At 41.9% G+C, this 26,687-nt stretch overlaps 1 protein-coding gene across 1 annotated transcript in view; it reads left to right on the top strand.

Annotated features, from left to right (window-relative positions):
• The window catches only part of ANKMY1 (ankyrin repeat and MYND domain containing 1), a 123,949-nt gene that overhangs the window by 25,894 nt on the left and 71,368 nt on the right, over positions 1 to 26,687 (top strand). The window contains exons 4-8 of the mRNA XM_044005029.1: positions 6,005 to 6,477; positions 8,755 to 8,971; positions 14,377 to 14,541; positions 15,349 to 15,824; positions 25,696 to 25,867. Coding sequence (XP_043860964.1) covers positions 6,005 to 6,477; positions 8,755 to 8,971; positions 14,377 to 14,541; positions 15,349 to 15,824; positions 25,696 to 25,867 — 1,503 coding nt within the window. The remainder of the gene's footprint in view (positions 1 to 6,004; positions 6,478 to 8,754; positions 8,972 to 14,376; positions 14,542 to 15,348; positions 15,825 to 25,695; positions 25,868 to 26,687) is intronic.

Here is a 26,687-nt window from a genome sequence, read left to right as displayed (position 1 = left end):
ATTTCCTTTGTCCTTAACTCTTTGGCCATGCCAGCGAGAGGCATGGTCAAAGCACAGAAGATGGCTTTTACAAATGCTTAGATAGGTGGGTGGTTGAATCCAGCTTGCCTTCAAAGTAGAGAATGTGAAGGAGAATAAGGTGAAAAGACTAGAATGTTGGCTGTGAGACCTTGGGCAATTACTTCATCTCTTGTTGCCTCAGTTTCTTCATCAAATTGGATTTTATGGCTTTTTAAGTCCCCTTCAGTCTTAAATCTATGATGTTAAGTTGTTTCTATGGGCTTACGTTTCCTCACCTGCAAAACTGGGAGTTGGATTCTAAGGTCCCTTCTAGCTCTAAATCCCAAGAGATAATAGGGAGCCACTGATAGTTTTGGAGCTAGGGAATAATGTAGTTAATTTGTACCTTAAGAAGATTATTACTTATGTAACTGTTATATTTACTACGGAAAGCAATCAGATTTTGTCAGTTGAAAATCTGGGGTCTAGAATGATAAGATGAGGTTATTAACAAATCAACAACTGACAAGCCTAGAGATGTAGAAACATGATTTTTCTACCAGATAATGGGCAATTTTCTTTCTGCAGAGAGCTGATACATTTGGAATCAATTATCAGATGATATGATTGAGCTGTGATTTCAGTGTCTCTTGAGATGTGTAATGCCTACACATGATAATTTTCTGTTCTGAAGAGAAGGATTTTTAGTATTAATAGAAAATGAAGATTTAATAGACATTTTCAGATTGCTAGTATTATGGGGAAATAGAGGGTGGGGTTTGGGTAGGGGTTCAGGGTAGGAGTTCTTAGGAATTCCTCTTTAAAGAATTACAACCTCTTGCACACAAATCCAACTAGAATAAGATAATAGTTTATTTAGGGGTTGGGGAAAGGAAACCAAGAGAGAAATCCTTGGACTTCTCATGGGGAGAAGGCATAGCGCCGAGGCGCTGCTCTGAGATACCTATCTCCTCCATTAGGAGACAGGCAGTCACTTTTATAGAGGACTGATGGGGGTGATCATCTGACTGTGGAAAGTTCCCTTATTGAGGGAGGACCATCCCTCACTGGTGGTGGCTGGGGGAGTTGGATGAAGGGTGGATGCGGATCTCTCAAGCCATCTCTCTCCTCCTCCCACCACAAAGGCAGCAGCCACACCTAATCTTATCTCCCCAGGGGTGGGGGAGACTGGAATGAAGGGTGGTGGTCCTGGTTCAGTCCTGATCTAGTGCCACTTATCTCTTTAGGTGTGTCTGTCCTTTGGTTTAGTTTCTCAAGGAAAAGGTTCTCTGATGTACCCCAGAAAACTTCTGGGGTGCTAGGCCCATAACACTAGGGTCCTATTTCAGACTTCCATACTTAAGTTTTTTTCTTACTATGTTTTATTATTACATTACCTCATTTCCCAATATGTCCTCCCCTGTCTACAGAGAACCATCCCTTAAATAAATAAGAAAAAGAAAAAGAAAAAAGTCTCTCACAGAACTAACCAGCATATCCAACGTCTGACCATGTCTGCCACATCTTACACTCACAGTCTGGCCACTTCTGATGAATAATAATAAGAGTAATAATAATAATAATAATAACAACAACAACAACAACAGCTAGCATCTATATAGTGCTTTAAGGTTTGCAAAGTGCTTTACAAATATAAGTTCATTTGATCCTCACTACAACCCTGGGAAGCAAGTTCTCTTTTTATCCCCATTTTACAGATTAGGAAACTGAGGCAGGCAGTTTAAGCAACTTGCTCAGAGTCATATAGCTAGTGGCTGAGGCTGGATTTGAACTCAGGTCTTCCAGGTCTGTGCAATCTCCTGTTTTGTTGTGGGAGGTCATTAACTTGCATACTTTCTGAAAAGATGAGGTTGGTCTCAATTATTTTTAGGGAAGTAAGTTGAATTTACATGATACATTCCATGATGAGATTAAAAGACTTCAGATTTTTAGCATCAAGGAGGATAATAATAAGGGTAAAGTATTTTTAATATTTAATATCAAGTCAAGTAATTGATCTCTTAGGCGTAGTGTCTCTCCCATGTTATTACTTAAAATGTCTTCCTCATTTCAGCACCATTGACTCGTAAGTGACGATGCAAGTTGCAGCTGTAACCTGCTGTATTAATGCAAATAGTTTCTGAGCCTGATTATTCACAATTGAGGCATTAATATTATGACTAATAAATAGTCCCATTCCCAACAGTAACCAGTATTCTGCTTTTCTAGGCTTCTCAGATTACGGGCAGGCTGTATAAATAAACCAAAAAGCTTATTTGTGAGCTTAGAATATGTTCTCCCAAAGAGATGACTTAGTTCTTGGCAGTTAGGCTCATGGACTGGCTTACAAGAGATGTTTAGAGCAAATGTAACCAAAGCACCTAGGCTGTGGATATAAAGTACTCTCAATGTATAGTTGTCAAAGGGAAAGGAAAAGAAGGGAAGAAGCATTATTAAGCTCCCTACTATGTGCCAGGTACTGTGCTTTAGTTAATTATTCAGTTAATAAGCTTATGTGAATACCTACTCTGTGCTAGACACTGGGTAAAGCACTAGGGATACAAAGAAAGGCAACAGACAGTTTGTTGTTGTTGAATCTTTTCAGTGGCATGTGACTCTTTGTGGCCTCATTTGGGGTTTTCCTGACAAAGATCCTGGGGCTGTTTGCCATTTCTTTTTCCAACTTATTTGATAGATTGGGGAAACTGAGGCAAACAAGGTGAAGTGACTTGCCCAGGGTCACACAGCTAGTAAGTGTCTGAGGCCAGATTGGAGCTCAGAAAGATGCATCTTCTTGACTCCAGGCCTGGGGCTCTATCCAGTACCTACCTACTTTGTGTCAGACACAGGGCTAAGGGGTGAGGGTACAAAAAAGGCAAAAGACAGTCCCTGCTCTCAAGGAGCTCACAATAAAGAGGAGTTTTTTATGATTTTATTTGATCCTTACAAAAGTCCTGAGAAGGAGGTGATATTATCATCCTCGTTTTCAGGGGAAACTGAGGCAGTCGGCGGCTAAGGGTCTTGCCCAGAAGCTAGTAAGTGTTAGAGGCCAAATTGAATTCAGAACGCCTCAGCTCCAGGCCAAGTCTCTATTCTCTGTATCTCCTTACAACTGCAACGGAGAGAATGGTTCTGGTATTGAAGACCTAGGTTCAAATCTCACCTCTGATGCTTATTACCTAAGTGACCTTGAACAAGTCACTTCCCATCTTGGGCCTCAGTTTCCCCTTCTGGAAAACAATGGGTTTGGACTGGGTGAACTTGGAGGTCCCCGTGCTCTAGATCCCTCTGTGACCACAGGGCCTATCTACCATGAAGGATCAGTTTCCCATGAGTAAATGCATTTAGTATCCTAGTTGGAGGTGCTGGACACAATGTCTCCCACCTTGGTTGCAATGCAGTAACATTAACGGGGACTCCCCTTTCTCCCAACCTCCTACTTGCTGGGAAATGGATCATGGACTTTTTCCCAGTTCTAAGTCATGAGGGGTGACCTAGGGCACGGTCATGGGTAGGAGTCACTTTTCTATTGGGTTGAAGAGAGAAGACCTGAATCTCTAGAGTGAGAACTGATATAGAGGAGGGAGGAGTTGAGACAGGGCTCTGTGTGTGTGTGTGTGTGTGTGTGTGTGTGTGTGTGTGTGTGTGTGTGGTGATGATGGAAAGCAACGTGAGATAAGCTGGAAGGGATCTTAGAGACTATTGAGTCCAAATCTCTCCTTTTACAGATGGGGAAAGTGAGGCATGGAGAGGTTAAGTGATTTGTTCAAATTCACTCAACTAATAAGTGCCCAAGGCAGGTACTGAATTTAAGTGGCACAGTAGATAGAATGCCAGGCCTGGAGTCAGGAAGACTCATCTTTCTGAGTTCAAATCTGACTTCAGACACGTATTATCTGTGTGACCCTGGGCAAGTCACTTCACCCTGTTTGCCTCTCTTTCCTCATCTGTAAAATGATCTGGAGAAGGAAATGGTAAATCACTCCTGGATCTCTGCCAAGAAAACCCCCAAATGGAGTCAGGAAGAGTTAGATAGTACTGAAAATGACTGAAAAACAACAACAACAAAGATTCCAAGTTTCGCTCTCCCCCTTCGTCCCTCCTCACAACAGGGGAGGTCAGTGCCAGGTGGGGAGGTGAGGAGGGGAGCAAAACCAATGGTTTGGGTGCAAAAAGGATTTCCTTTCCTTCTTTTCCTTTGCCAGACGTGTGTAAGTGTGTCTTCCTCTTGGTGATGGTATGGAGATGGGAACTCCTTCAGGCTCTGGAGATAATTGGGCAAAGCTAGGAAGCAGAGGTTCCATTACCTTCCTTTTTCCACTTGGATGCCTGTCCTGAAACTTCTGTCCCCACCAGTATTGTCTAGCCTAGGCTGAGGGGTAAGGGAGAAAGAGAGAAGGGTGCAGTGGAAAGAACACTGCATTTGATATCGAGGACCTGGTTCAAATGCTAGTTCTTTGTGACCTTGGGCGAGTCACTTCCTCTCTGTGTGCCTCAGTTTCCTCATCTGTAAAATGAAAGGGATGGAGTAAATGACTTCTGAGGTTCCTTCCAGCTCTGAGTCTATGCTCTGAGCTGCTAGGAATCCATGCTCCCACTTCTTATGCCCCATCAGATCCACCATCAGATGCTTATTACCTAAGTGATCTTGAGCAAGTCAATTCCCATCTTTGGGCCTCAGTTTCCTGAGGACAGATCTGTGGGAAGCTGGAATGTGGAAGCAGTTTTTCAGTAAAAAAGGCCTCCCATGTCCGGTGATTCCACTGAACTTTTGAAATGGATGGATGCGATAATAAGATACAAAGTTTGGAACCTGGAACAGGGCTCACTTTTAGACTTTTGTTTGAACTCCTGGCCTTTCCACTCTTGAAACGTATCAAATAGCAGGCAGAGTCAAAAATAACTTATTCACAGACCTTGGGCAGCTCATGTCATCATGCTGTGTCCCACAGGCTCAGAGAGATCATGACTGGCCTAAAGGTCCAGACCTAGTGTTGGCTGATAAAAAGGGGCAGGGAGTTCTGTTGTCGTTGTTGTGGTTGTTTGTCCTTTAATCTCAAAGAGGACCCTGACATCAGGAGGTGATGTCATGACTTGCACTGGACTGGATTTAAGTGAGGGAGGGCTGTGCACCCTCATTCTCTCCTCCAGAGTCATCTGGGTCCAGTAGCAAGATATCTATCAAGATGACTAGAGATGGCCCTGGATGTTTTTTAAGGCAATTGGGGTTAAAAAACTTACCCAGGGGCAGCTAGGTGGCACAATGGATGAAGCACCAGCCCTGGATTCAGAAGGTCCTGAGTTCAAATCTGGCCCCAGACACTTGACACTTAACTAGCTGTGTGACCTTGGGCAAGTCACTTAACCCTCATTGCCCCACAAAACCAAACCAAAACAAAAAAACCAAAAAACAAACAAACAAAAACTTGCCCAGTGTCATACAGCTAGTAAGTGTCTGAGGGGAGAATTGAACTCAGGTCCCCTTAACTCCAGGGCCAGTGCTTTATCTATTATGCCACCTAGCTGTTAGCAGGGAGTTCTCATAGGCCAGAGAAGGAGGTTATATGACACTTGGGGCAGTCATTCCTGGTTAAGGGACACGAATGCATCCTTAAAATGAGAGGGGTGGCCCAACAACTTCCTTTGGAACTAAAGTGCAAAGAGCCTGAGAAGGGCCAGCATCTTCCAGGGAAGCATTTTTGTAATATGCTACAAACACAGTTGTCATAGAATAATGAGGAGGGAAAAACTCTGGTGCAGAGCTGTGCTCCCTGGCTCTGAAGCATCCTCATGAAACTATTCTCTGTAAAGTCCATCTTCAGTGCTAACAGGAGGTAGATACAGTCATGGGGCCAGTGTCGATTCTTTTGCAGGTACCACATTTTGCCAGGTCCCTTGGATTTTGTTTTACTCCTTTTATTAAAGAAATCAGTCTCAAAGTGTTTGTGTGCCTTGGTTTCCCTAATGTGTTTTCCTCTCATCCCATTCAATACTTTTCCTAAAGGGATTATACAAGGCTGATGAACGATTTGGACCAGGGATAGAGTCGTATGCAGAAGGCTGCCAAGATGTCGGATGGTGGTTCCGAGAACACATCATTAAATTGTGCACTGAAGTCCCTGGTACTTTCACCATTTTGGATTACCCAGAGTACATCCCTTTCCTTTCTTTCGACTCTCCCAAAATGTGTCTTTCTGAAAAGGAGCTGGCAAAGTGGGACCTGAACAAGGAGGAGGACCCCTTCTTTTACGATTACAAGCGGCTCCTTTTAAATGACAATTTAACCCTACCGCCGGAAATGTATGTTTACTCCACCAACAATGAGCATCTTCCCATGACTGCCTCGAGCAAAAAGGACTTTGATTTCTATTTTTTTGTGCCTAAATTTCCAGTGTTTGATGATGAGGATGAACCTTGGTTTGTTATAAACCAGACTCCTTTGCTCCTTAAAATACAAAAGCACGCTTGCAGATTCAGGTAACTAGCCATGTCTCTCCTTCTTCCTTGTCCAGTTATTTTGTAAAAGGGTAAGTTTTGAAGGACCATTGGATGCCTTTCCGTATAATCCCTTCTCTATTGGTTCTGATGGGAGATGATGGGAAACAGTGGAAAGAGCACCTTGGTTCTAGCCATGCCTCTTATTACCTGGGTAACCTTCCTTAAGTCACTTAATCTCCCTGGGCCTCAGTTTCCTAATTTGCAAAACCAGGGGGTCAGATAGATGACTTCTGAGCTTCCTTCTAGCTCTAGGTCCATAATCCTTTCATCCGGATGGGTTTCTGCAGTCTGTCAGTCCCTTAATTGTCATTTTATTGTCTTCAAACATGTTCTCTCTTGATTTTATAAAACTCTGATTTTCCAATATTTCCTTCACCCTCCTTCCCCATGAGTCATCCCTTTTTTTTTTTAAGTGAGGCAATTGGGGTTAAGTGACTTGCCCAGGGTCACACAGCTAGTAAGTGTTAAGTGTCTGAGGCCAGATTTGAACTCAGGTACTCCTGACTCCAGGGCCGGTGCTCTAATCCACTGCACCACCTAGCTGCCCCATGAGTCATCCCTTTTAACAGAGAGTAGAGGAGATCATGAGAGAGTGAGAGCAAGAGGGAGAGAGAGAAGTGGTTCATCACAGCTGACCAACATGTTAGTTGAGGCAACCGTGTGTACAATATTCCGTGTCCATGGTTCCCCAGCCCCAAGGAACTTCTCTGTTCCAAAAGTCCATGCTTCTTATTTGCTGTTCAGGCAGTCGATCCAGTCTTGCCTGACTCTTGGTGACCCCATCTGGGGTTTTCTTGGCAGCGATACTAGAGCGGTTGTTTGCCATTTCCTTCTCCAGCCCATGAGGAAACTGAAGCAAAAAAGTGAAGTGACTTGCCCAGGCTCACACATCCAGTGAGTGTCTGAGACCAGATTTGAACTCAGGCCCTCCTGACTCCAGGGCCAACACTCTATCTACTGTGCCATCTGGCTGCCCTTGTTTGTCTTTGGTGAACGCTTTTAGACACAAAATTTTTCTGCCTGTCACTAACTATGGGAGAATCTTTGGGGGTAAAAGTATGGGTAGGAGGGAGACAGAAAAAGGTGTGAGTAGGGGAGGAGAAAAAAGCATACGCCACGTGTAAAAATGTAGACTGCATTTAGTGTATGACATGCCCAAGCATTATATGGAGTATTGCAATTGGGGGAGGGGCTAGGATTTGCTGTACAGGATTTTTTTAAAGATTAGAAAATATGTAAATAGAAAGTAAGACTACTCTAGAGGGAGGGGGAGAGGGAGAGGGAGTAGGGAGAGAGGGAGGGAGGGAGAGAGAGAGATTGTTGATAGTTCTTCACCTGGGTATTAAAATTGCTAAGACTAATGTACATAGAATTTACTGAGTAGACATTTTGGAGCAAAATAGCTGAGTAACACAAGAGACAGTAATGTCGTGGAGAACAATGAATAGAAATCTTACACAAGGCAGGCCCTATTCTGGAAAGGCCAAAAGGAAAAGGAAAGGAAGCAGAGGCTCTGCTGGCCTGAGCTTTCCTTGATGTTAGGATGTTCTGATAGGAAACTAGCTCTTCCAATACATATAGTCTTGGAGAAGTGCCTGGGGCACTAGGACGGTAAGCGGCTTTCCCAAGGTCACACAGGGAGAGGCAGGATTTGAACCCAGGTTCGTCAGATTCAGATAGAGGTCAGCCATTACCCATTAACCATGTAGGTTTTTTTCATTCCTATTCCATAGATGAAGAACAGAAGAGGGCTGAATTTAGAAACTGGCTCTATTAGTGTCTGCCTGTGTGACCATGGACAAGTCACTTAATCTCCCTGAGACTCAGTTTCCTCATCTGTAATCTGGAGAATGTGTACTCCATGATCTCCATGACTTATTCCATCTCTCTATCTATGATCCCAAGAAGTCCCTGGCAATTCCACCCACACCCCTAGTCATAATTATTAGGAGGACAGAGAGGCAGTGTGCACTAGTAAATTAGAGACATATTCTTGGAGTCTGGAAGACCTAGTTCCAAGCCCCTTCTCTTGCACATCCTAGCTGTGTGACCTGGAGCAAGTGAATCATCTCTTGGGGGCCCAGGCCACTTCCTCAGACTGTAAATTGCAGAGCAGCTGTTGATCTGCTTTGGTAGCAGGAGTTTCCTCGCTGACAGTTGTTTCCCCAGTGAATTCACAGATCTGATAAGAAAAAAAAATGAAGAGGCTTGGTGGCTTAGATTAAAGACTAGTTTTTTTTTTCCCTTTTAAATTAGGCACAGTCAGTCTCCATTCAGTCGGAGTATTAATGATATCATGAATGGAAACCGAAGTAACTTTGGCCACCGGGGACCCAAAGAACGAGTCGCCAAGGAGCTGATCATGAAGGCAGAGAAGGGAGACTATGACCGAGTCTATGAGATTCTCCGAGACGATCTTGCTCTGGCAGACGTAGGGGACGGCAAGGGATTCACTGCGCTGGCTGGAGCGACCGTAAGAGAAGTGGGAAATTTCCTTGATGTAAATAGTAGAATGAGTTAAGTGAAGAAGAGCACATCATGATGGCTAGAGGTAGTGTGGGGATTTGGGGGGTGATGAATGCTTTGTAGGGCGCTGTGGCATGGCGGATAGACCCCTGCCTCGGTCATAGATGGGCCAATGTAACCACAGAGGCACTCAACTTAATTCCTCGGCAACTCAGGAATGGGCACAGAGCCAGTGACCATCTTCATTGGGTGTTGGTGTTTCCTCACTCAAGGGCTTCTCAGACAAATGAAAACCATAGGTGCGTTCCTAACAAACAAAAAATCTAACCCCAAACCAACCAACCCACCAACCCACCAACCAACCAACCAACCAACCAACCAACCAACCAACCAACCAACCAACCAACCAACCAAACAACCAACCAACCAACCAAACAAACAAACCAACTAGTGCCCCAGAAAACTCTTGAAGACTAATTTGCGAAGCAGGTGTCCAGCTACATTGGTAAGTGGAGTTTCCTCACTGGCAGTGTTTTAGACTAGTGGTGTCTAACTGACTAGAAATGAAGGTCACTAAGGCCAAATACAGACTTGCTTTTAAGACATAACGTTAGCAATATTTTATTTTGTTAACTGTTTCCCAATTTTACATTTATATATATATATATATTTTATTTTTTTATTTTTTTATTTTTTTGGGGGGTGAAGAAATTGGGGTTAAGTAACTTGCCCAGGGTCACACAGTTAGTAAGTGTCAAGTGTCTGAGGCCAGATTTGAATTCAGTTCCTCCTGAATCCAGGGCCGGTGCTTTATCTACTGCGCCACCTAGTTGCTCCTTCCCAATTATATTTTAATCTGGTTCCTGCTGCACTCAGAGCTACCAGTGTTTGACGTTTCTGCTTTAGACAAATGAAGTCACAAAATCAAAAACCTAGCAGGGGCTGCATTCCAGGCATGGGGTGGGCACGGGAGCCAGCCCCGGAAACCGTGGACAAGTGGAAGGCCATGAATGAGGAATGGCAGGAAGGTAGGGTTGGGTGTGTGGCAGAGTGTGTACGTGGAGGGGAGGAATGTGTAACAAGGCTTGAAAGGTAAGTTGGAGCCAGGGTGTAAAAGGCTTGACAGCTAAACACGAGTTTGTACTGAAGCCTAGAGAAATAATTCCCAACCTTTTTTTTGTGCCTTGGACCCCTGGTGAAGCCTCTGCACTCCTCAGAATCATGGTTTCAAATGCATAAAATGGGGGGGGGGGGGCAGCTAGGTAGTGCAGTGGATAGAGCACCAGCCCTGGAATCAGGAATACCTGAGTTCAAATCCAGCCTCAGACACTTAACACTTACTAGCTGTGTGACCCTGGGCAAGTCACTTAACCCCAATTACCTCAGTAAAAACAAACAAACAAACAAAAAACCAAACAAAAAAAAAACCCTGTGCACCTCAGGTAATAGGGAACCACTAGAGTTTACTGAGTAGTAGAGGGACATGGTAAAGCTTGTGCTTTAGGAAGGGCATTTTGGCCGCTCTGTGGACAGTAGATTGAAGAAGGGAGAGACCTAGGGTACAGATAGATACTAATTAGGTTGTTGTTCAGTCGTTTTAGTTGTGTCCAACTCTTTGTGACCCCATTTGGGGTTTTCTTGGCAAAGATACTGGAGTGCTTTGTCATTTCCTTCTCCAGTTCATCTTACAGATGTGGAAACTGAGGCAAACAAGGTGAAATGACTTGACCAGGGTCACACAGCTAGTGAGTATCTGTCTGAGGCTGGATTTGAACTTAGGTCCTTCGGACTCCAGGATCAGCAGTCTATCTCCTGCAACACCTAGCTGCCCACCCTAATTAGGAAGCTACTTCAATCATCTAAAGATGGGGAAGGATAATCAAATTAGAAAGATTTTGTTGTTGTTATTACACTATAAAATGGAATGGAAGATAGCTAGAGACACAAACTAGGTGGCTTGGTGGTACAATGTTTAGAACATTGGACTTGGGGTTAAGAAGACCTGAGTTCAAATCTTGCCTTAGACATTTACTAGCTGTGTGACTCTGGCAATGTACCTTAACCCCTGCCTCAGTTTCCTCATCTGTAAAGTGGGGACAATAATAGCAGCTACCTTGTAGGGCTGTTGTTAGGATCAAATTAAATAGCCTGTAATACCTAGCACAATAATAATAATGAATAAAAACAATAATTATAAGATAGATAACCTTGTATAATATTTTAAGGTTTGTAGAGTGCTTTACAGATCTCTTACTGCTTATAAGTAAATTTCTAATTAAATTAGTTAACATAAAGGAGTAACATATAATAAACATATAATAAATAATATATCATAATATTCACATAATGCTTTAAGATAGGCAAAGCACTTTAAAAATATAAAATTGATCATTATAAATAAAATTTTAATGAGTTCATATGAATAAATTATGGAGGCAGCATCTGGCTCACTGGATAGAGTGCCAGACCTGGAGTTAGTGAGACCTAAGTTCAAATCTGGCCTCAGACACTTACCAGCCGTGTGACCCCAGGCAAGTCACTTAACCTCTGTTTGCCTTAATCCACTGGAGAAGGAAATGGCAAAGCATTCCAAGATCTTTGCCAAGAAAACCACACGGACAGCATTGGACTGCTATGGTCTATGGGATCACAAAGAGTCAGACATTACTGAACAACCAGGCCAAAAGAATGAATAAATTATATATATATATATAATATTTATATAGCATTTGAAGGTTTGCAAAGTACTTTACAAACATATCATTGCCTATCCAAAATAAATAATTAATTTAGTTGGTTTGGATAAATTATATTATTATAATTATAACCATTACATAATGATAATAGCATTTATATAGAACTTCTGCAAAATACTTTACAAACATCTCATTGATTATTATAAATAAATGATTAGTTTACAGAAATTATATTCTAATTATAATGTTTATATAACATTAATAGCATTTATATATAGCACTTTAAGGTTTGCAAAATGCTTTACAAATATCTCATGGACTATATTATAAATAAGTTATTAATTTTTGTTGTTTAGTCATTTCAGTTGTTTCCAACTCTTTGTGACCCTATTTGATGTTTTCTCCAGTAGCATTCTATTTTAGTTTTTTTGTGGGGCAATGAGGGTTAAGTGACTTGCCCAGGGTTACACAGCTAGTAAGTGTCAAATGGCTGAGGCTGGATTTGAACTCAGGTCCTCCTGAATCCAAGGCCAGTGCTTTATCCACTGCACCACCTAGCTGCCCCCTCTCCCTTTAAAAAACGAACTGTAATTTTGGGCACTTGAATAGAAGGTCTCCCATGTCTTTGGGGCAGCTAGGTGGTGCAATAGATAGCATGCTGGGCCTACGGGCAGGAAGACTCATTGTCATTAGTTCAAATCCGATCTCAGACACATCCTGAGGGAGCTGTGTGATTCCTGGCTGTCATTTCACCCTTTGTTACCTCAGTTTCCTTATCTTTAAAATGAGCTGGAGATGAAAATGGCAAACCCCTCCAGTATCTCTCCCAAGAAGCCCCCAAAATGGGATCAGGAAGAGTCAGACACGACCGAAACAACTGAACAACAACTGAAATCACTTACATATATCTCTCTATCTCTATGTAGAGCTATAGAGGCATATATTTATTGATATCTATGTTGTTGTTGTTTGTCCTTCATTCTCAAAGAGGACCATGACATCAGGAAGTGATGTCATGACTTGCCCTGAATTGGATATAAGTGAGGGAGAACTGTGTAAGGTCACCAACCTCATTCTCCCCTCCAGAGCCATCTGGGTCCAGTGGCGAGATATATATCAGGATGACTGGAGATGGCCCCAGATGTTTAAGGCAATTGGGGTTAAGTGACTTGCCCAGAGTCACACAGCTAGTAAGTGTCTGAGGTCAGATTTGAACTCAGGTCCTCCCAACTTTAGGGGCAGTGCTCTGTCCACCACGTCATGAGATATCTTGAAATATAGGAGCTATAACTCTCGTAGAATAGGTATCCTAATATAGAATCAGGAACTATTGGGCCATGAACCAATGCTGATTATGGACAAGTCATCTCCTTTCACCTTCCTTGTCTGTCCTTTCCAAGATCTTAAATTAGTGCCCACTCCAAAGCTTAGAGGCCACTAGGCCTTCCCAAAGCACCCAAGAAAAGGATGGGTATATGGTAGGGCTTCAGTAGATGAGAATGGGGTCTTCTCTGGGACTTGTGTGGTATAGGCAGCCCATCCTAAAACTGAGCATACATAAGCAGATGGATAAAGAATATCGTTTCTGTCTGCTTTCCATCCTATTCCATGTGACAAGCATTTATTAAGTGCCTCCTATATACCCTGATGCTGTTGCTCTTCTGCATGGATTTCGAGACCTTGGGTTTTCACACATGTTCATTTCTCATGTAATAAACCGAGTTTTGACGTCATTTTTGTGAAGTCATGATTGCCTCTGGACGATGCTGGGCCAGGTGCTGGGTATAAAGGAAAATTGGTGACCTGCTCTGCCTTCAGGGAGCTTGCATTCCATTGGGAGAGGGGACAACAGGTGCTCGGCTAAACTAATGAATGATATTTACAAAATGAATACAAGTTAATGGCTGGGGAGGATCAGGAAGGGCCTCAGGTAGGAAGTCTGCAAGGGAGCTTGGGGTTCTGGGGGCCAGAGGTGGAAAGGAAGGGCCCTCCAGGTGTGGGGCACAGGTGGGACAAAGGCATAGCATCAGGAAACACAGAGTCGTGTGTGGGGAATCACACATTTTTGCCTTCTCATTTCTCCTCTAGTGTCTATTTTGGGGCTGGATGCTCCCAACTTCTTAGTATAGACGGTTATTAACCATAGGGGACATAGCCATCCTGTCTGATAATCCTTAGGCTCCTCATGCCCTTGCTCAAAAGTTTTCACTGGCTCCCTATCGTCTCTCTCTCTCTCTCTTTCTTTTTTTGGTGAGGCAATTGGGGTTAAGTGACTTGCCCAGGGTCACAAAGCTAGTTAAGTGTCAAGTGTCTGAGGTTGGATTTGAACTCAGGTCCTCCTGAATCCAGGGCTGGTGCTTTATCCACTGCGCCACCTAGTTGCCCCCACAACATTTCCTTTTAAAATGACTTTAATCTCTGTGTGCTTCAGTTTCCTCATCTGTAAAATGGGGATAATGATAGCCCCTACCTCCCGGATTGTTGTGAAGATAAAACAAAATGATATATTAAAGCACTTAGCACAGTGCCTGGCTCGTAGGACGCGCCATATATACGTTAGCTCTTATTATTTGTGTTACTGGTATTTTCCCTCCAGTGATGGAGAAGTCGCTGCTTATGGATGTAACGGACAGTCTCCTTGTTTGATTCTTTGTTGGACCTTGTCCATTGGACCCGAATCCCTCTGAACTTGGTCCCCTCCCTCCCTCCCTCCCAGATTCATTGCCACAATGCCATCATTAACCTTCTTCTTGACAATGGAGCCAACGTGAACGTGTGCACCGACGAAGGGGTAACACCTCTGTGCATATGCTTCATTCTTTATTATCCGATGGAGATGTTCAAGCCCAATATCGCCGAGAGGAACTTGGAGATTCCCAAGGTGAGTCTCCTAGGAACTTTTAGCATCTTAGGTCTGGAGCTGGAAGGGGCCTCAAAGGTCATCTTAGAAGTCACTCATTTTACAGATGAGGAAACTTGAGGCCTGGAGAGTGACTGGCCCAAGGCTACACTTGGAGCAAGCATCAGAAGTAGAATTTGAATTCAGAGGTCAAGGGGCTAGAAGTGGAAGGGCTGGGAAGGGCCTCCTTCAGGGGGTGAGGATTTGAGCTGAGTCTTGCAGAAAGCCAGAAGAGGAGGGGAGGGCCCAGAGCATTCCATCCATGGAGGCTCTGAGACCAGAGATTTAATGTGGGGGCAGAAAACCAGCTAAGAAGCCAGAGTACCTGGCCCTCAGAATTAGGAGAAGGTGAGAAGTAGAAACAGCAGGAAGGGGCCAGGCTGTGAAGGGCTTTAAAGGTCAAGGAAAGGACTTTTTATATTTGATCCTAGAGGTAATGGGGAGTCAATGGAGCTCACTGAGTTTGGGGATTACGGGTTACCTTACGTTTGAGAAAAATCAACTCAGCGCTGCATCAGAGATGAGATGCTAGGCCCTCCTTGAATTGGGATAGTTTGTATGCATTGCTAAAAAGGGAAGAGGGGACGCTTCATTAAGGTTATTCTATTCTTGAAATTCTCCTAAAATTGTACTTTCTGTTGCAGTCATGAAACCACCAAATGATATCCCCAAATCAAATTTCATTTGATGCTTTGAAAGAGTCTTTATGTCCTCTAGAGGACTATTAATTAATTTCCACCTATTTTTTTCTTACCTTATAATCACCGTTCCTTTTTGAACTTTAAATAGGGACCAGCTTTAAAACCCATAATTATTCCATCTGCTGCTGTGGGTGGAGCAAAATCACCCATCACAAATCCGGAAACAGCTTCTCAACAACCCCGTGCATTAGAAGTTAAGAGACCTTTGGAGAATGTGACCGGTAATTTGGACGATGTCACTTCTCAGATCTTCAGAGAGCAGTCTGAGTTGAAGCAAACCATCCGTAAGAATGAAGAATTGCTGATAGCCTCGCCTGAAAAATTATGTACCACAGCATCTAGCAAAATGCTGGAGGACATCTGGGTGAATTTTGAACAGTCCACACAACTGAGTGCCTCGACAAATTTCGAATCGAACCTTTGTGTGTGCAGCTATCCTATAGAGCTCTCAAAGGATGTTATGGAAAAGACAGCCAATACTTACACCATGCTGAGAGTTGCTTCCTTTGAAAGTGAAGACTCAGATCCAGGAACTGTGAGGAAGATGGCACTATCCATAATAGAGTAAGTTGTAGGCAGTAGGATTAATGAAAGAGAGGTAACGTTTTTCAATGGACTCTATTCAGATTCTAGGCATCGATGTTTTCAGACACTTGTAGATGCCTGTGAGCACAATGGAAATGGATTATATCACCATATGCTTTGCTGTGGGTATTTGCATAACATGGGTTTGCTTTGTGTCCCAAACTGGATTTCCATAACTGGGAACCTGGAGTGGGAGGCATAAAATACTGGATTGAGTACTCGACCTGGAATTGGGAAATATTGTATTCGAATCCTGCCTCAGACACTTGCAAGTTTTGTGACCCTGGTCAATCATTTGATCTCTGTGGGCCTCAGTTTCCTCACCTGGAAATTGGGAGTTTAGACTGGATGGCGTCTGAGGTCCTGCCCATCTCTAACTCTATGATTTTCCAATGACATTAAGATGGAGGCATTGGGTTTGAATCCCAGGCTGGGCTCTTTAGGAGTGCCCTTTGGAGAGTCACATAAATTCTTTGAGCCTTGGTTTTCTTGCTCTCCAAATGGGACTAGCAATGCTCCTAGCCTTACGCCACAAAGTGCTTTGGAAAGGGTTGCTTTGTAAACTTGAAAATTCAATAGAAACATGAGTTATTGCCATGACCACTTACCAGCCCTCTGGCAGAGAGCCCAAGGATAATGTTACAGCAAGGCCACAGTGAATTACAAACACCTGGGTGACTCACTGTGGGGAAAATGATAGATTTGGGTGTCTGTTTTATGGTGGATGTGGGGAAGATGAGGAAACATCTGGACTGGCACGGTGAAGGAGAGTCTAAGCTATATTAGATTAGTATCAACAAGTCACTCTGTGGTTGCATGCTGGCTGCTGACTTTCCCCTGCTTTATCCTTTTAAACATTCAATCCTTTGCCCCTACAGGGAAGTATAGCTCATTCCTTATTTTATGAAGCGAGGTATTTTCTCCTCTGATAAGCATTTAAAATATTCTTTTCTAATAATTTGTGAGCTGAAAACCCAATAAGAACTCCAGAGTGCAGTTATTTGTTAGACCCTTTTCATCCTCAAGTCCTGTGGATCCCTTTAATCATCAGAGATTAAAGATTGTGCACAGATTTTCAAAGGCTCAGGGCATTATATGTCTTTGCTGCAATAATGGTGGAGTTTGCTACTATAAATTCAAGATGTGAGAGAATCGTGCATGCTTACATTGCTCTTAATATATTTTTTAATTCAACAGACATATGTATTTGTTTCCACAAAGAAGAACCAAAGAAATGATTGTCCATAAAACCACCATCATCATTGTTGTTGTTTGAGTCATTTGTAACGTTGTGTCCAACTCTTTGTGACCCCATTTGGGGCGTTCTTGGCAAAAAATCACTGGAGTTGTTTGCTGTTTCATCCTCTAGCTCATTTGACAGATGAGGAAACCGAGGCAAATAGGGTGAAGTGACTTGTCCAGGGTCACACAGCCATTAAGTGTCTGAGGCAAGGTTTGAACCCAGGAACCGGGCCTGGCTCGCTATGTACTGTGCCACTTAGTTGCCTCCATCATTATTTACCACTAGTTAAATAAATCATACAATAATTTTAACAAGGTCCTAATAAGATCATCTCATTTGTTGATGGGCCAACTTTCAAAGGTCTTTCATTTTTTTTCTTTTTGGTATTTCTTGCTATTATTATTTACCTGGGTGTATGTTGTTTTTGATTTTGCTTTCTTCACTTTGCCTAACTTAACTTTATATTTTCACTTCTTTCTATACCCTATCTTTCAAAGGCTTTTTTGGTCCTCCTAACTGCTGGAACCTTCTGCTCTAAAGTCAGTTTCCATCCACTTTGTATGTATTTATAAGTAGTTGACTTCTTTGTTAGAATGTAGGTTCACTTTTTTCCCTTTTTCTTTGTATTCTCCGAGGTTCGTGTTGTGGTAGGCACAAAAGTAAGTATAATCAGCGCTTTTTTATTGATTGATTAAATATTCATTTACCATAGTTGGTTCAATCATTCCCCAATCATCATACAAGCATGAGTTATTTCTAGTTTTTGGCCCTTATGAATAATGCTGCTGGATATATTTTCACACATAGTCCTTTCCCCTTGTCAGTAAGGAGGTAATGGTCCCACTGGACTCTACCGTGGTCAGACTCCACGTGGAGTCTCATGTTAGTTCAGAAGGACTGAGAAATTGGAGACCATCCAAAGGATGGTGGCTGATATAGGTGAAGGGCTTCCAGTTCATATCTTTGGAGGACTGGTTGAAGGAAGTGGGCATGTTTAACCAGGAGGAGACTTTGAATGGGTGGCAGTGAATATGATCACCTTCTTCAGAGTATCTGAGTGATCGTCTTGTGGGACAGGGATTAGATGTGTTCTGTTTGGCCCCAGAGTTAAGAACTCAGAGAAAGGGATTGGAAATGACAAAGAGGCACATTTGGGTTTGATATCGGGAAATATTTCCTAACCGTAGAGCTGCCCCAAAGTGGAAGGTGCTGCCTTGGGAGGGAGCAGGCTCCCCTTCACTGGAGGGCTTGAAGCAAACATGATTTCCTGTGGCAGAAAGGACTATTTTAATTTAGTATAGATAGGACTAAATGGGTGCTCCAACATTGGCCCGAGCAGGAGAGTTGGAATCTTAGCTCTCTCATTCAGGGATGCTTCTCCTAAGCAGCCTGACCTAGCATTGGGGGCTTTTGTTAGTCAGTTTCCAGATCTCATTGTTCTCTTGTGATGAGTCTCCAGTCTGTGAAAATCCCCAAATCTTTCCCATAAGAGCCGTTCTTTGACCACCTCTTCTTCATCCTGTACTTGTGAAGCTTCTTTCTTTTTCTTTTTTGGACCCAAGGGTAGAACTTTGAGTTTATCCTTATTAATAACATCTTCTCTGGACCAATCCATGATCACATCAAGATCATCGTTTTGCCACCTGAGCCATCACCTGCCCCATCCCTCTCTGCTTCTGGTGGTTTGCAGAGTTAATGCCATCTCTGCTTTCATGCCAGTAATGGATTGAAATGTAGAACTGAACAGGGTCAAAGTTGGGTCCTTAGCACCCTACTACAGGTCGCTCTTGCCATTCATCAGATCATACATTGAAATCTGGAAGAAATCTTAGTGGTCATGTAGCCCAATGACCTCATTTACTTGGCTACTAGGTAGATAGTATAGTAGATAGCACAGGGAACCTGAAGTTAGGAAAATCTGAGTTCAAATCTGGCCACAGTCACCTAATGGATGACTCTGGGCAAGTTGCTTATCCCCTGCCTCAGTTTCCTCATCTGTAAAATAGGAATAATAACACCTATCTCAAAGGGTTGGTGGGATCAAATGAGATACTTGTAAAACACTTTGCACACCTTAGAATAAGCTATTATTATTATTATTATTATTAATTATTCCTATTTATGGATTAGGAAACTGAAGACCAGGGACTTGTCAAAGTCTCCGAGGTATCGTAGGTGTCAGAGTTGGGATTAGAAGTCAAGATGCTCCAATTCCAAATCCTTGTGCCCTTTCCACTCTACAATACCATCCTAGTTAATCATGGTCTACAGTACTGCCTTTCCAAACTGGTTCATATCAACCAATTAATGACTCCCTTCTGGATCCAGGCATTCAAGCAGTTCTGCACCCATCCAGATGTCCTGTCATACATATATCCTATTGTTCTTTGTTCTGTTCACCATAAGAGCATGGGTGAGACTGTGGAATGCTCTGCTGGAGTCTGTGTCTACAATCCATAGCATTTCTCTGGCCAACGAGTCTAGTGGCTCTTTCAGAAGAGGAAATGAAGCTTGTCTGGTTGGATTGGCTGTTGATGAAACCATGCTGGCTTTGACTAATCCTGGCTTCTCTTTCTAAAGGCTCATGAGCCATTCCTTTTGTAGTGTTTTCTAGAATTTGGCAGGAATGGAAGTCAGGCCCATTGGTTTGATAGCTTACAGATTTCTCCTTCTTCCTTTAAAAAAAACTTATGAAAGCATTTGCCCTTTCCTAGTCTCTAAGTACTTTCAAAGATTGTTGACCACTGGGTCAGCAATCACATCTGTAAGTTCTTTCAGCACTAGAAGATGTAGTTTGTGTAGGCCTGGTGCTTTGAATGCATTAAAGGTAACTAGAAGTTGGCTGATCATCTTTTCACTTATCTTGTGTCTATAGTTGCTACTAGCCATTCTTATTCCAGCTCTCCCAGTCCAAAGAGGATTCTCTTTGTATGAGAAAAGAAAAAAATAAGCTTTAAAAATTAAAAAATAAACATTCAACTTTATTTTATTTTTGGTTCTAAATTCTCTCTTCTTATCTTTCCCCACCCATTGAGAAGCAAGAAAAACAAAACCCATTACAAATATGTATAGTCATGCAAAACAAATGTCCATATTAGCCATATCCCCCCAAAAAAGAAAGAGAGAGAAAAAATATGTTTCAGTCTGCACTCTGAATTTATCAGTTCTCTGTCTGAAGCATGTTTCATCCTGATTCCTTTGGAATGGTGGTTGGTCATTGTGTTAATTGTAGTTAGTAAGTCTTTCAAAGTTGGCTTTTTAAAAAACAATATCACTGTTACTGTATAAATTTATCTTCTGTTATACTCACTTCACTTTGCATCTGTTCACACAGATCTTTCCAGGTTTCTCTGACATTGTCCAAGGGCCTTCATCCTTTCTTACAGCACAATAGTATTCCATCAAAACCATAAACCATAACTTGTTCAACCATTCTCCAGTTGATGGGCATCCTCTCCATTTTCAATTCTTTTCTATCATGAAAAGAGATGCTATAAATATTTTTGCACATATAGGTTCTTTTCCTCTTCCTTTGAAAACTTTTGGGCATAGATCTAGCAGTGGTGTCAGTGGATCAAAGGGGATGCATGGTTTAATTGTTTTCCATAATGGTTGGAGTAGTTCACAACTCTCACCATGTTGCTCCAACTATACTGAACTACTTATTATACTTTACCCATGACACTGCTTCTCCTATTTATGTGCCTTTGGGCTATTCCCCATGTCTGGGATTCTCTTCTTCCTCACCTCAACTTCTTAGAATGCCTGGCTTCCTTCAGGATATATATATATATATATATATATATATATATATACACACACACAAACATATATATATACATACACACACACACACACACACACACACACACACACACATATATATATACATATGTCATCTCCTTCACAGACTATAAGTTTTGTGAGGGCAGAGATTGCTTTTTCTTTTTCTTTGTATCCTTAATTCTTAACACAGTGTCTGGCATCTAGTAAGCATTTAATAAAAGTTCATTTATTTTTTTTAAAGTTTTTGTTTTTTTGTTTGTTTGTTTTTTGTGGGGCAATTGGAGTTAAGTGACTTGCCCAGGGTTACACAGCTAGTAAGTGTTAAGTGTCTGAGGCCGAATTTGGACTCAGGTACTCCTGAATCCAGGGCCGGTGCTCTATCCACTGTGCCATCTAGCTGCCCCAATGTTTATTTATTGATTGATAGTTTAATAAAGGCACACATTCATATACACAAAATTTTCCTTGTCTTTTGGCATTCATTAATCACCATGCTCTGCTCATTCTCTCACTCTTGCTGTATTTCTGATGAGATCTTACTAATGAATTACTCTTTAGTTATTTTCCCCAATTTTCGTCTTCTGGATGTTCCTTTTAAAAATCTGAGCTTATTGATGAGTTCCCCGTGCATTTACATCAGTCTCTTTAGGCTTTTTCCTTCTTACCAGAATAATTTCTGCTTGCGTCTTCAAAATTTCATTCCCAAGAAGTTTCCATCCTTTTGGGATTGACTTCCTCTGCAAAATATAGCTTCAAAATTCTAGTCAATTTTCCTTTGAAGTCTTTGAAATCTCCTTCCCTCAAATAAAGTATATGTCTGACCATCCCTGGCTTTCTACTCCTTTTCTGTTATAGGCTGTGTGGGATCAGTTGCCTCTGGTCTTGTCATTTATATTTCAGGAAAAAATTCTTCCTTATTGGTCAGGATCAGGTCCAGAATAAAAATTTCCCTTGTCCCCTTTCCCAGCATTTGAAGATGAAATTGTCACTCAGGTAAATCACAAATTTAACAGCTCACTTGGACATAGTAATATAACAATCACTTTGCAATAGGTCTTAAAGTCTGGAAGTGCAAGAATAGCTTTGTCAGCTATTGCCCCCCTACTGGGCCCCTTAGTACTGTAGTCTGTTTTTCCATGTAACTTTAATTATAATTTTCCACTTCTTTATAAATTGATTTGGAGAATATTGTTCTTTTACTATATTAATCTGACCCCTTTGTGAACATTGAACATCCCTCAATTATTTAGGTTTTCTTTTATTCCAGTTATTCCAGTTTTGTAGGTGTCCTTGTACAGGTCCTGTGAATTTCTAGATAAGTTAATTCCAGATTTGTAAATAGTTGAGTTGGGGTGAGGGTTGAACGTTAGGCCAGTCACTCACTATAAAGAGGTGTCATAATTACATCTTATTGAAGTGGCCCATTGATAGATTGTTGTTGATCAATAGGTTGATCATAAGGTAATTATTCTTTTGACCATGATAATTCTCAAGACCTTTTGGCAAATTGTTATCAGGGTTGGTAGAGAGAGTAGCCTCATCAGGGAAATTACAGACTCTTAAAATGTTTATGCAAATATTCCTTCAAGTTAGTTCATCATCATTTCCTAAGATTCATTGACACAGATATAATTTTCTGTTCCCATGTCCCAGTACTTTCTTTAGATAAGCAAAAAATTTAGGCTACTAAATTAATGAAAAAGAAGTAAATAGAATTAGACCAAAGGATACTCTGATCAACTCTAAATCTGAAAGAAAATGAATTTCTCTCTTAATGAGTGTTTTCTGATGATTTGCACATGTAATGTAATAAAGAGATACTGGTTCCAATTTTATGCTCTATTATGCTGCCCATATTATTATTTTTGTTAATTAATTATTCACTCAGTTTCAGATTTCTTCTCCTATGGCTCATAGTTATCTCTCTAGTTGGGAATTTTTGTTTATATTTTTTCTGGTCTTGTTTGTCTTTGAAACAAAGTATTCTCTTTACAAACAATGTGTTCATGTTTGGAAGCTGTGTCATTTTGGGATACAATCTTTTTTCTTTTAAGTTGACACATATTTTTGTCAATCTTTTATATTTTTTCCTTGTTGTTTTTGAAAAAGTCCCGTGGAACTCTAATTGGAATTTCTTTAAATGTGACTTCTTTTTAAATTTTTAGTGGTTGGAGAATTTTTCTTTGTCACCATTCTGTGGTTTTATGACAATATGGACCTTGGTGAAATATGGTTAGGACTTTTTGCTGGTACCTTGTATATTTGCTTTACTGGTGTGGTGTTGCCTGACCTAGGCTTCTCTGAAAATTTCTCTAATTAAGTCATCTGACACAATGCCTAGCTTTTTTTCTTTTTCACTGCTCCCTGGGATCCCAATTAGTCTAATATTTATACTTCTTGCTTTGTTTCCAAATAAATTATTTTGTTCTGTACATTCATTAGTTGCTTTTCCAGGTCTGTTACTTCCTGGGCTTTTCCTTCTGTGTTGATTTTTGCTTGACTTCATTTGTTTTGCTCTATGACATATGTTCAGATCTTTGGTTTTTGGATATGATTTTGTGTTTTTCTAATTGTTCCTTTTCCTTCTCGTGTGTGTGTGTATGTGTGTGTGTGTGTGTGTGTGTGTGTGTTTAAACTGCATTAGAGGCTTCCTTTGATATAATTTTTATCCAGTTTGATTTTCCTTTGGTACCTCTTCCGTCCTGTCCACTGATAATTTCTTTTTTTTCTTTTTTCTTTTTTTTTTAGTGAGACAATTGGGGTTAAGTGACTTGCCCAGGGTCAAACAGCTAGTATGTGTCAAGTGTCTGAGGCTGGATTTGAACTCAGGTCCTCCTGAATCCAGGGACAGTGCTTTATTTACTGTGCCACTTAGCTGTCCCCTCCACTTGGGGTTTTCTTGGCAGAGGTATTGGAGTGGTTTGCTATTTAATTTTTCATCTCATTTTACAGATGAGGAATGGAGGCAAACAAGATTAAGTGCCTTGTCCAAGGTCACACAGCTAGTAAGTGGCTAAGGTCAGATTTGAACTCAGAAGATGAGTCTTACTGCTGGCCTGGCATTCTATATACTATGGTGCCACCGCCTGCCCCCAAATCTTTATTATTATAGTTTCCCTTCCCTTCCCTTCCCTTCCCTTCCCTTCCCTTCCCTTCCCTTCCCTTCCCTTCCCTTCCCTTCCCTTCCCTTCCCTTCCCTTCCCTTCCCTTCCCTTCCCTTCCCTTCCCTTCCCTTCCCTTCCCTTCCCTTCCCTTCCCTTCCCTTCCCTTCCCTTCCCTTCCCTTCCCTTCCCTTCCCCTTCCCCTTCCCCTTCCCCTCCCCTTCCCCTTCCCCTTCCCCTTCCCCTTCCCCTTCCCCTTCCCCTTCCCCTTCCCCTTCCCCTTCCCCTTCCCCTTCCCCTTTTCCTTTTCCTTTTCCTTTCTTTTGTTTCTTTTTGGGGGGCAATTTTTTCCCTCTTTGTGGTTTTTCATTGCAACCTCTCATTCTCCTTTCTTTTCTTTTCTTTTCTTTTTTTTTTGTGGGGCAATGGGGGTTAAGTGACTTGTCCAGAGTCACACAGCTAGTAAGTGTCAAGTGTCTGAGGCCAGATTTTAACTCAGGTACTCCTGAATCCAGGGCTGGCGCTTTATCCACGGCATCACCTAGCTGCCCCCTCATTCTCCTTTCTTGATTAGAAGCCTGATATTAATTTTTTAAACCCAGGTACAGGACAATACTTTTATCCCTATTTAATTTCATCTTTTGGGTATCACTTGAGAGGTGTCATAGTGTAGCATAGAGAGTTGGCCTTGAATTCAAGAAGACTTGGAATTAAGTCCAACCTGTCCTGGCTATGTGACCTTGGGCAAGTCCCTAAATCTCTTAGTGCTCTAGGTGTATAAGTTGCAGAGAAATTGCTGAACCTGCATCACTAGAGAGAGTTTCCTTACTCAGACTTGCTATTACCAATGAAATAACTGGTGGGTTCTTGATCCTAGATAGGGCCCATCATTCTGGCCTTTCAAGATCTTTCTGCATCCCCATCCTATTCTCTACCATAGTAACCATTCCTCTCAGTTTCATGCCTTCTGAAAAAATAATGAATACATCATCTATGCCATTGTCCTTGTTGTTACCATCCCTATTTCCTTCAGAATAATAGATGTGAGGAATAGGACACTTATAGATCAGGGAGAAGGCTATACATTCAAAAATGGGACATGACCTTCCTAAAGCTTCTCCTACTTTTGCAAATTGTTATTTTTTGGTAAGTTATATTTACACATGTGCTACTTGCAGTTATTACCTGTTTTCGCCTGTATTTCTCATGTTGACAGCAAGACTGAAAATTCCTTAAGGACAAGTGCAAACATTGTGTCATGTATTTTTTATCCCAATATAATCCAACCCAGTGAGTATTGTCTATTATGTGCTAGAGACTGTGATTCAAAGACCAAATAAAAAATAGTGCCTGTCCCCAAGGAACTTACATTCTCTTGGGGTTTATATTTTAATACTCAGCCCCCCCAAAGCCTAGCATGTAAAAATTATTCTTGAATGATTGTCCACAAAACTTAATTAATGACTCGAGTGCACCATCAAAGCTCTTCCCACTACCTCTGTTATCTCTATAAAATATGTTTATACAATTGTTCAGGAAATAAAATGTCCTCTCTTGGATGGGTGAACATGAACACAAATCAGTGTCCTTTTAGATAATAAGTTTGAGAACTCCCAATGTTATTTTCCCTTTTTTGGGAAGATAATTGTTTAGGAAGCTAAGTTTGCAACTTGCCCTTAGCCGTTGTGACTAACTGTGATTTTTATCGTATTGATTGCAGACACAAACTCAGATGGACGACGATCCAGTTACTCCTGCAGCGAGGAGCAGACCCCAACTATTGCACAGTGCCTATGCATGTTCTTTTCTTTCCTGTCAGAGCTGCAGATGTGGCTGGAGTTCAGCTTCTCCTGGAGCATGGAGCAAGGACCGACGTCCGGTTTCCATCAAAGGTATTGCCCCTTTGAGTTTGTTCAGCCTTGGGGCTTTCCTACCAATATCTTCCTGCCTGTGTGTTCATTTTCCACCCCTCCCTCATAAAGGGGTGGTCCTTCTCCTTGCCAAGGCAAACCCTTCTACAGGCTCAAGTGATCCCATTCCATCCTAGTTGCTCTGGCAGATTGTCCTCTCTATCGTTCCCACTCTTTCTCTGATCTTTAGTCTCTCCCTATCTCCTGGCAGCTTCCCACAAACATGACTAGGCCTCCCCATCCTTAAAAAAGCTTCTCTTAATATGACTCCTTCTGCCAGCTGTCGTCCTACATCTGCCCGCCCCTTTTGGGCTAAACTCCTTGAGCAAGTTGTCTATAATCGTTGCCTCCATTTCTTCTCCTTATACTCTTGTCTGGCTTCCAACCTCATCGCTCACCTGAAACTGTTCTCTTTAAAGTTACCAATCATCCCTCTCTCTCTCTCTCTCTCTCCTTCTCCTTCTCCTTCTCCCTCTCCCCTCTCTCTCTTGCCCAGGGTCATGCAATTAGTAAGCTTCTAATACCAGATTTGAACTCAGGTCTTTCTCACTCCAGGCCCATTGTTCACGTAGCTGTCCCACCACTAATCTCTTAATTACCATCTAAGGTCCTTTTCTCAGTTCTCATTCTTCTTGTCCTCCCTAAAGCCTTTGAAAACGGATACTCTTTTCTCTCTGGGTTTTATTGAAACTTCTTTCTCTCGGTTCTCCTTCTATTTGTTTGATCCACCCTTGGTCTCCTTTGCTGGATCCTTCTCTGTGGTTGTCCCCCAAGCTCTGTGCTGGGTTTTTTCTCTTCTCCC

Source organism: Dromiciops gliroides, chromosome 4 (genome assembly GCF_019393635.1).
Source record: "Dromiciops gliroides isolate mDroGli1 chromosome 4, mDroGli1.pri, whole genome shotgun sequence".
NCBI classification, from domain to species: domain Eukaryota; kingdom Metazoa; phylum Chordata; class Mammalia; order Microbiotheria; family Microbiotheriidae; genus Dromiciops; species Dromiciops gliroides.
The sequence above is the reverse complement of the archived record's forward strand: the minus strand, read 5'-3'. Positions and strand labels throughout refer to the sequence as shown.